This window comes from Arachis duranensis, chromosome 1 (genome assembly GCF_000817695.3).
Source record: "Arachis duranensis cultivar V14167 chromosome 1, aradu.V14167.gnm2.J7QH, whole genome shotgun sequence".
Taxonomy (NCBI): domain Eukaryota; kingdom Viridiplantae; phylum Streptophyta; class Magnoliopsida; order Fabales; family Fabaceae; genus Arachis; species Arachis duranensis.
In genome coordinates, this window is record NC_029772.3 from 96744992 (window position 1) to 96756204 (window position 11213).

The 11213-nt window shown below is 33.5% G+C and overlaps 1 protein-coding gene across 1 annotated transcript in view; it reads right to left on the minus strand.

The window, feature by feature from the left end:
* Positions 1-10327: 10327 nt before the first annotated feature.
* Positions 10328-11213, minus strand: part of LOC107465250 (DUF21 domain-containing protein At4g14240) — a 4102-nt gene continuing 3216 nt past the window's right edge. The window contains exons 13-14 of the mRNA XM_016084241.3: positions 10992-11059; positions 10328-10599 (exon numbers count right to left, since the gene is read on the minus strand). Of these exons, the coding sequence (XP_015939727.2) occupies positions 10575-10599; positions 10992-11059 (93 nt within the window). The 3' untranslated portion in view covers positions 10328-10574. The remainder of the gene's footprint in view (positions 10600-10991; positions 11060-11213) is intronic.

Consider the following 11213-nt stretch of genomic DNA (forward strand, 5'->3'; position numbering starts at 1 on the left):
TGGTTTGAATTTGAATGTAATGTAGGAATTCTGAATCTGAATTATTATTTTGATGAATTTGTTTCATTCTCAGTTTCAGTGTATTTAGAATTATAAATTAGTTTATTTTGGAAATGCTTTCGGTGTATTTTCAAGTTCAGACTGTCAATTGAACCATGACAAATTGTATTATTGTTTTGAATCGAATCAACTTGCTGAGGTGTGGCTCAAATCTAGTTAATGTAGTTCGTTAGTAGTTTATGAATATGTAGTTGAATAATTTGTTTTTGTTTGTGAAAATTGTTGTTTATGATTGATGATTTGAATTTGAATGTAATGTAGGAGTTCTGAATCTGAATTATTATTTTGATGAATCTGTTTTATTTCCAATTTCAGAATTATAAATTGGTTTATTTTGGAAATGCTTTCGGTGTATTTTCAGTTTCTGTGGGATGTTGATGAGCAGCTTGTGCCAAAGGTTAGGATGACTTTTAACACGTTTGATAAAGTTAAAAAATTCTACAAAGATTATTCTAAACTTGTAGGTTTTTCTACGAAAATTCGGAACACAAATAAGAAGGGAAATGAAATTAAGAACCAATTGATTACATGTAGCAGAGAGGAAAAATGAAAATCGAACATATCTCCAACTTAGAAGACAAATTCATCAACTGGATTAAATTGTCCTGCAAGAATTTATTCTTGCATACATATATTGAAGGACATTCGTGTTTGGATCATTTCGAAGGTTGTGTTGCATCATTCAAATTTGTGTGTCCAAATCAAGCAGAGATACTTAAACAACACAGACAATTAAGCATGTCTGCACGCTGTACAATTGAGAATAACGACGAAGCTGGAGTCAAACCAAGCAAAACATATCAATCATTTATTGCAACAGCAGGGGGTCATCGTGAATTAAGTTTTATTGAAAAAGATGTGAAAAATTACATTACGAGAGAAGTGCATGATATTTCGGAACTAGATGATGCAAAAGAATTTGGAAAAATACTTATGTTAATAAAAGAGAAGAATCATAATTTCTTTTCGAACTTAAACTTGAGGTTGATCAGTCAATTAAGATTGATTTTTGGGCTAATGCAAGAAGCAGAGCTGCTTGTGAGTATTTTGGAGATGTTATTTCAATCGATACCACTTACAATACAAACAGATAATTTGCTATTCTAGTTTGTGTTTTTCGAAACTACTCTTGGTGTATATGATATCATTTTTTGGTGTATACATGATTTGTTTCTGTGTTGTTGTCTTCAATTATAATTTGGTTTTTGATTCTTTTGTTGGTGTGAATCACCACAATCAGTCAACACTTCTGAGATGTGCTTTGATGAAAAACGAGGATATTCAATCATTCAAATAATTATTTAAATATTAGTTTTGTTATATGGGAGAAAATGCTCCAAAAGGTATTATTACCAATCAATGTGCATCGATACAAAGGGCTCTTGAGGCTTGTATGCCCACAACAATTCAAGGGTGGTGTATTTGGCATATTATAAAGAAGATTTTACAGAAATGGGATAAGTGACACGAAGAAATTAAACATGAGATGAGTCATGTTGTTTGGAATTTTTTTACAAAAAAAAGCATTTGATAGGAATTGGAATGATTTTCTAATGAAGTATGGTGTTGACGACAATAAGTGGCTTTCAAGTAATGGTGTCTTTATTAGGATTAACTGATATTGTTACTTTTAGTATCTGGATATTTATGTGTTTCGCTTGTGTAGTAGAGGTGTCAACCTGTATGACTTTTGGTGGTATTTTGTAGTATTTGTTTTGTGTTTGATCTCAATAAAATTTTAAAGTTGAACCAACTGGAAATATATATGCATGAGATCACTTGGCATGTAATTTCTATATTACTCATCCAAATTTGATCTATGTCGTTAAATATATTAGGATGGTGATTATCGTAGTTTAGTCACGACATTAATATGATAAAAGCTGCGGTAATTCCATATCTAATATATGAGACGGACCAAATTGTTAAAGTAATAAGGGAAATAGTATTCAGATGTGCACATAAAGTTTATAAGATGTGATTATCTCAAGAAAAAATCAAGGTTCTGAAAACCGGTTCGGACCGGTCGGTCGAACCGGTTGAACCGTGAATCGCACAAGAAAACGATTCGGTTAAACAGCAAAACGCAGAATTTGAAAACCAGAATTGAACCGATGAACCAGCCAGTAACCGGTCGTTTGAACCGAACCGTGATCCGGCCGATTTTTCGGCTAGCCAGCAAAATGTTGCCGTTTTAGCCTCTGGAGCCCTAAATCCCTAATTTGATCGTGATTCCTGAGTCCCCTTCTCATCGAGCTTCAGAAGTGAGAAGAATGCCTCTCTGACTCTCACACGACAAGGGTCAGGGGTTCTCATCGTCCGGTCGTCCCTCACCTCTGTCCAGCCACCGCGTCGTGCCGCCAACGCCGTTCCTTCAAACAGCCATCTAATCGCGCAGCAGCCGTCGTTCCTTCGACCAGCCACCTCCGCCGCGCAGCAACCGTCGTTCCTTCTAACAGCCTCCTCCATCGCGCAGCAGCCGTCGTTCCTTCGAAGGTGCTCCACCATTGCTTGGTCACTCGGCGTTGCTGTCTCCCACTCTCCTTATTGCATGTCTCTATCTCTCTGATGAGCTTGATTGAGTAGTTGTTTGATTTTGTGAAGCTCTGTGAACTGAAATAACTGAAGTGTGCCATGATGAACTCTGAAACTGTGAACTCTGAAATTGTGAACTCTGTCTCCCTATTTTATTTTTCTTTGAACTGTGTAGTGTGAAACTGTGAACTGAAGTGTGACATGATAAACTCTAAAATTGTAGTCCCTACTTGTTTACTGATTACTGAACTGATTTTGCTTTGTTTACTGAACTGAACTTTTTTGTTGTTACTTGTTGCTGGGTTAAAAAAAGTAATTCAAAAAATTGAGGGAAAAAAGCTTTTTCTGCACCAAACCCTTCCCTAAATTCGGTTTTTTATGCTCTATTTAGAAATTATTGAATGATTATTTAATGTTTTGTTGAATGATTATTTGATTCTTGATTAGCACCGGATGCTCTCCTGTGTTTGTGTACTATTTTTGAATGAAAATTTATGTACTGTGATTTTTTTGGGTAATTCAACAGGTTAGAAATAAACTTGCTGTTTAATAATATTTGTTCCATTGTAAATCTCAGTAGTTTCAATAGGAAGCAGATATGAAAAGCAAACCTTTCAAGTCTGTGCGAGTTGCTGTCCATGTCCTGGTAAATCGATTGCAAGTTAATGTTATTTCCTTTAGTTTTAATGTTAGATTTTGAAACTAACCCTAATTTCTTGCTTCTCAGGAATCAAGCATGGGTTCAAGCCATTGGTTTAAGACAATCATTCGATTAAGAAAATCAAAACAAAGCAAATCAAAGAAATCAAAGATACAACACACTTTCTTTGTGTCAATTTTACCTTCATTAATAACTCATCCTATTCCAGGATTTCATTGTATGAGAGTCAAAATGATTATGTAAAAATATGTAGTACTACTATGTAGAGAGAGTTGAAGTTCATGTCTGTCTTACTACCAAGAAGGCTGATACAAATGTAGTACCACTATGTAGTATCACTTTGTTTATTTATATTTTATTTATTATTTTATTATAAAACGGTTTTTATCGTTCAACCACGTGTTTGTGAGCAATACATATATTAATTATAATCACAAATGTTATTTCAAATTAAATGACTTATATAATGGTGATCTCATTTATTGTTATAAATGCTAAATTAAATAAATCATAAGTACTTTTGATTTGGAATTAGACGAGAATAAAACCAGATATTATCTTTATGAGCTTTAGATATTATTTTTATCTGGACTTTAGGGTTTAATAGATGTCATGTTCAAATATAAATAGTGACTTCACGATTTCAATTCCCAATATACCAAAACTGTCTCAGCAACTATTTTTTCATCAGAAGAGTTGCAATTCAGCCGCTTTATTAATGATACAGAAGATTTTGGTTGAGGAAGATTGGGACAACTCTTCCATTAATTTTTAATTTCTAATTTCTATGAATAAAGGTATACTTCCGCACTATGATATATAATTTTTTATGATTATAAAACAATTTATTCCAACATTTAACTGTTAAGATTATTATTAATATAAACTTTTAAATTTTTTACTTTAATTTAATAAATAATATATAAAAACTCTATATATAGTGACTAGTTCTTAAATTCCTTAGCATACTTCGTCCATTGCCCAGTACCATATATATATATATATATATATAAAAAACAATGTTTTCATAATTTTATTAGCCAAGTCCTAGTTAATATCTAACAGATAGTATTAATAAGTTACAGCAGTCAATCCCAAAATAAAAACATTATATACTGGATATTTAATTAGTTAGTCAATGAAAATAGTAATATAATACGAGAATTAGTGGAATGTATTATGATCAATTCCATACTATATTATGATCAATTGTGGTGAGTGGTGACAAGCAAGTCCACACGTATTTGTTTCCAATATAATTAATAAATAATGATCAGTTAGATTGAGAGGAAAAGAAAAGACAAGGAAATCTTAAAATGGAGTTGCTTAACCACATGAACATGAGGAGCTACAATGCCAACTGCAAACAATCAATATCATAATCAAGAGTTCAAGACACTGTTTTTCTACTTTTTCTTTTAGCAATAATGTTCATTCCTTGATGAGCAGCCCTGAAACTGGTGCTTTATCTTTAGAGTTATGTTGTTGTTCTGTCCCTAAAGTTAACCTACACAACATGGCTATATCCTCCTATTTTATTTGTCTAAATTATTGATTTGTGACTTGTCATCTTCTACATGTTCCATATTCACTTACCTTCTCACTTGTTTTCTTCTACCTTTGCTTCAACTCATAATAATAATAATAATAATAATAATAATAATAATAATAATTATTACTATACATTAATGAATGAGTGGCCTGTGTGTAACTTAAATCATGTAACACTCTTTGTGGTAAATAATGTTTCTTTAATTTTTCTATCTCTACATTTTGGATAGATAAAAATTGTAACAAATTTTGTTTAATACAAACTACTTTGATTTTTTTCCCAATAAATTTATATCTTGTAATATATTTATATTTTTATTTAAAAACATTTACTTGGCACTATTTTCTTCTAGAAAAAAGAATTTTTCTTTTATTTTGTACTTTCACATGGTATTTTTTAACAAAGAGATAAATAAAATTACATGATGTTTTTGTAAAGATGAATTCTATGATATTTATAATTTAGTGTTTAATTTTTGTCTAACTTATTTTTTTATGATAAATTTTAAATATTTAATAATTATTTATTTTTATATTTTTAAAATTAAATATTAATTTTTAATAATTTTTAATGATTTTTAATAACTAAATTAGACAAATATTTTTAGACACTAGTAAAAAGGAATGTTGCTAGAGGGCCTGAGTGGTCTGAGTTAGTCACATCATAACATATCAACTAACTCTTTTTCCATCATTGCATGTTATTGAAGATATATGGAAAGGTAAATACTCTCTTAAACCACATTTTTACATAAAAATAATATTACACATTGTTAAATAATTGAGAAATGTTATTTATATATTAAAATTAGTTACTAAAATCAACCACCAATATATTTATATATAAATACATATGTAGTTTAATTTATTTTCAATATATATTTATATTTCAACATGTATTTTATATTGGTACCTGACTTTAGTAGTTGATTCTCGTGTAGACAGTAGTATAACCTTAAATAATTTAATATATTTAACTGAGGCGGATTTATAATACTATCTTTACGTTACTGGAGTGTCCACCGTACAGAAATTCCTACCAGCCTGGAACGAACTAATTTACTCTGATTTCAATGCACTTAGAACTAAACTCCAACATATCTGAGATAATATGTCTCCATTTGGATCTTACAGCTTGCATTGCTTTGCATTAATGTCACTCTAATACCTACCAAGCTAGGCCTCTATAATAAGTGACTGTAATAAAAAAGTGTAGTGTTGTTCTCTGATCTCTATATATGTATTCTAAAGATCTTATCTTTGATGATACTTTTTCTGCTTAAAGATAAGATGTGGGAGCGTTTCATTATTATTGCCAATTTGCCATAATCTTCTTTTCCAAACAGTATTAGTATAGTGTTGCGATATTATTATTTGACAAGATTGTAACTTGCAAGTCACATGCTACACCCATTTGATTTGAAACTTTGAAGAAGTAGAGCAAATCAATCTCATCCAAAGTAGCCCGAAAGAGAAGGGGGTGATGCTAAAGTTCTGGTTTATTTTGTTGGGTTCATCCCAAAGGGTTAAGTGGAAAACCAATAATAAACCCTCATCGCTTGTGTCTCATGCTTGACCCTCATTTTTGATAGGATAATGATGTGAGCTTTAGCCACACTATTAGAGATAAGGGTGGTGTTTTTGTACTTGCTAATCGCTTTCAAGAGAGAAGCGACAATCACTAATGGCCGGCATGATTGGACTTAGAACTTGTGAGTTGAATTTGTCACGTGACATTGATTTGAAATTCAAGTACAAGTGGAGCCTTAGAGATTGGAGGTCATGCAACTCTACACGTGGTCCAATAACGTTGCACATTATTGGGGCCTCATGCCAGGTCCTCACTTGAATAAATTTGCCTGAATTGGAAGAGCAACATGTTTAGGTGCAATTTGAGTTAGAGACACTCATTATGGGAAGCATAGGTAGCAGATTTTCCAAGTGGAAGAGAATGGTAAGGCAACAAAGGGGCAAGTTTTATATCATGAGGGTCTGTATCTCTATGCTTATTAATGGCCATAAGTACTCTTAATTACCCTACCCATAATATAATACTAATTTAAGCAAGCACTACTCATTTTGTAATTTGTAGTATTTACCATTTTTATTCAAGGTATCATCATCTATATATATATATGTTATCATCAATGATGAAATTGTGTATCAATGTTAGTAGGTGCTGAATATTATAATACAATGATCTAATCTAAAATCTATCCTCGATCTCTTCCTCCCTGTATGTGGACATACAACTTTTATTTTTGTGCATGCATGTCTGTTGTTTGTTGTATTGTCTCAACGTACGTGTCTTTGAATAAATTGAAATGCCTTGTTTGTCCTTTTCTCGCAGCCTGTTTATATTAAGTAACATAATATGTAAGATGATCTAGTATAAAGGTGATAATCACAACATTATGCTGGATATTCAACAAATTAAAATAATGTAACATTGCTTAGCTTGTATACATTACATGGGATCATTGTGATGTTTATTTTATGATAAAATAATGTAATGATAAGAGCGAATAGATGGAGGCAAACCTGAAAATGAGGGAACAAATGCGCTTGTTTTGCGAATATGCTATGCAATATGCATAGATAATATAGAGAGGGCTAATAACGACAAGGTTAAGCACTCTTAATTAATGGCAGGTCGTTTTCTTGATGATTTGGCACAAGGGAGACATTATTATTGTGACACACGCTACTTGGTTCCATTATAAGGGGCCACCAATAGATTTTAAGCCATTCGTTACAATAATCTTGTATATAACTTGTATATATAGAGAGCAACCAAGTTCTCTGCTGCTTCATTCTATCAAGTTTCTTATTGTTAGCTTTTACGTGATGGCAAGGCGACAATGTTTGTCAATGAGAATTGGGAAGCCTACTCATCATGAGTTAATGAGACGGTTGAGAGAGCAGAAAACTAGGTTTTATATCATATGGAGGTGCACTGTCTTCCTTCTACGCTGGGATGACTGAAGGCCACCATAAACATTATAGTATGTTGTTTTGTGGGTAGAAACTCGGGGGTGCAGTTAACTTCATATGAAGTTGACAGATAAGAGCTGTTAGATGATAATTTAGTCAAATTTCACCTGAAGTTAATTGGACCTGAGTTTCTACCTTTTTTGTGTGATGATGCTACTTACGTAGCAGTTGAAAGGCTTCATCAATTACCAACTTGTGTTTGTAATAAGCTGTTAATTTATTATGAACAAACATGCATGTACAGCACTTGCATCAAATGCTTTCTTTCTCTCTTCTTTAATTTTTCGTATATGTTTATATTGCTTTAGAACCATCGTTTTTGTTTTCTCTTGAATCCGATCCTTTCTTGTTAGACCCATTTGTAGAAAACAATCCCCTTCTCTTCAGTTATGTTTACAAAAATCGTACTGCTCCTCTTTCCACTCCATGAGAGACAAATTTGTACTGCACATTAAATAGCCCCACTCTGTGCACCAAGCCACCAAGGACCGGATCATACATATCGCTCTGCCTACTTTGATTCTGTTCTAAGTTTCTAACTACATTTCTTATACTTTACGATCAAGTACGGAATTCTTCAACAGCGTACAATTTATAGAAATAATGAAAGTGTTAATCAACATGATATTTTACACCCTATAAAGCGACGCCAAATTTTCCCTGTGAACAAGTACGAAGATAATTCCGTATCAAAAACCCTTTTGCATGTTCTAAGATACGGCTGCTATCACCCTATACAAAAGTCAACAACGGTGTCTTGGATTATTTAGTTACCTTCTAGATCAAATTAAAACTCGTATTTGTCCAATCCACGCAGCGCCAATTAAACGGAAACTGGATAAGATAGATGAGTTAAGTTTCAAAACGGTCGTGAAGATGCATCGAGATTTAAAGTGGATCTTAGAGTTAATAGTTACTCAATTTTTTTCTACCCATAGTAGTCCTTCGGACAGTTTTCGTAGGAGGAAGTATAGGGAGCCAATAGAATATTTAGGAAGTATTAGAGATATAATTATTAGTGTTATCTTTTTTCATCAGCGTAAACTTTTGGGATGAAACATAGTATTAAAATTTTAGATCCAAAAGGTCAAGAGTTCAATTTTTGGTGAATCTCAAAATTAGCTTAAGCTGGATATTATGGGCACGTCAATGGCTAAGACTTTTTTGTTTGCAATATGGTTCATTCTCCTTTTAAGATTCTAATCTCCAATTTTTTTCATTGGATTCTCTTTCTCATTCTCTTTTTTTCCTTCAACCATATTCTCTACTTTCAGGGAGTGGATCCTCTCCAGTGGAGAAAAAACTGGATGGTGTCCAGTGGAAGATCTCACCTTTCATTATTTTCTCTCTCCTATTTAATTTTGGTCCCACTTATAGAATTAAAGGTGAGAGATCACACTTTATTCTCCTAAGTGTTAGAAAAAATGGAGAGGATCCATTTCCCTACTTTCACTCTTCTAAATCGAATCATCACACAAGGGCCGAATGTAAGAATTAATCTTTATTATTCAATTAACAATCTTACAGAAAAACGACAACTCAACTTAGACAACAAAGCAGTAATTGTGCTCAATACCCTCTTTTTTTTTTTTATCATGGCCAATCAACACAATTAATACTAGATGCTAGTCTTGATTGGATTCATACCATAGTGACGTACATACGTAGAAAGCTAGGCTGTGAATTGTTGATTCAATAGGTGAACAAATAAAGACAAAGGAAACGGAAACTGACATTCATAATAAATCTCCTTTCTCTTGCCAACAACTACCCAACGTTGTTACATTGATGCACGTGCCGCCAAAGGTACAACGCTTCTCGATGCACGTGGTCTTCAATCCCAGTTGTGCGGCCTTGATGGCGACCACGTAACCGCCGCCAATGACGTTTTCGTCGGATCCGGAGGAGGAAGCGAAGGCACACCTAAAGAAGGAGTAGCGGAAGAGTGGCTCCAACAAAGAAAGAGTCTTACGGAGGATGCGATGCACCTAAAGAAGGAGTAGCGGAAGAGTGGCTCCAACGAAGAAAGAGTCTTACGGAGGATGTGATTCACCTTCCGTCTCGTTATATTCGAGATTGCCATTTTTGGATTTTTGCTTTCACTTTTTTCATCGACTTGTTCTACTATGACAACATTGATCAAACTAGTTAAACCTCAAATGAGTTTTTGCATTGATGATTGGATTTGGAAGAGTGAGAATGGAAAACGAAGTTAAAAAAGAAGAGAATGAGGAAGAGAGTTCAATGAACAAAAATTGGAGATTAAGATTTTAAAGCAAAAAGAGACCACATTGCAAACCAAAAAGTAAATGAACAAAAACTGCCCGAAGGACTACTATAAATCCCGAAATGTAACTTTGAGAACAAAATTAAGTAATTATTAACTTCAGAAATGACTTTGAGGCTTAACTCAAAATATATTACAATAACTTTCCGTTAGCATTTAAAGTGAGGGCTGCTTTAAGAACTGCCTTGATAGAGCTGATAGCAGACGTTTTGGCTCTAGTAGCAGACAAGTAGGAAGAATTACTCCAATAATCTTAGCTTTCATTAGAATATCAATAAACAGTAATATTGATACATGCATACATATATATAAATATTCCTTCTTTAGAAGGGAACTTGTAAAATTTATAGATAACATAATCAAATAAATAAATAAAAACTATCCAGAACTTTTCCTCGTAAACATCACCTTGCAGAAGGTGGCAAACGGGCTAGTCTGTCCCACGCTGTTTAGTGAAGTAGTCCCGAATTCCTCCTTTATCTCGTGCTAACGGCAGGTTGGCGGGCTAAATTATAATAAACATAATCATCAATCGAGTTTTTTAAAACAAAATAATAAATCCAACATTGTAAAAAATAAAACATTGTCCAAAATATATAATTAAACATCTTTAAATCTCTAATAAATCAAATATAGAACATCTTCAATTACAAAAAAAAAGACGGGCCCGCCGAGAAAGCCGCCGCACCAAAACCCACCAGTTAGGCGGTGCGGATTAGGCAGGCTTTCCAATTATGGCAGTTTCCAATTTCCAATCCTACCCGTCTTTTTTGACAAGTTACACGGGCCGGCCTAACAGTTTCGGCCTGTTTGCCACCTTTGTCATTGCTGACACAAAAAGCAACCACTCCGTACTAACGGCTCCTTATCCGGATAGTTTAACACAAAGTTCCTTCTTGTTACCTTGTAGAATTGGATCCATGATCCTCTGAAGATTTCTTAGGAGTTTGCCCGGGCTTACTTTGGCCTCCCTGGATGTTGAAGAAACAAGACCACAAAACACAAACATAATGAGCGAGCATTCATGCTGGAGATTACATAAGATACTTCAAGCTACCTAAGTGAGGATTCAAAACCCAAACCCTATAGAAAGTTAAAACTTGACTTCATTTATCTACTATGGCC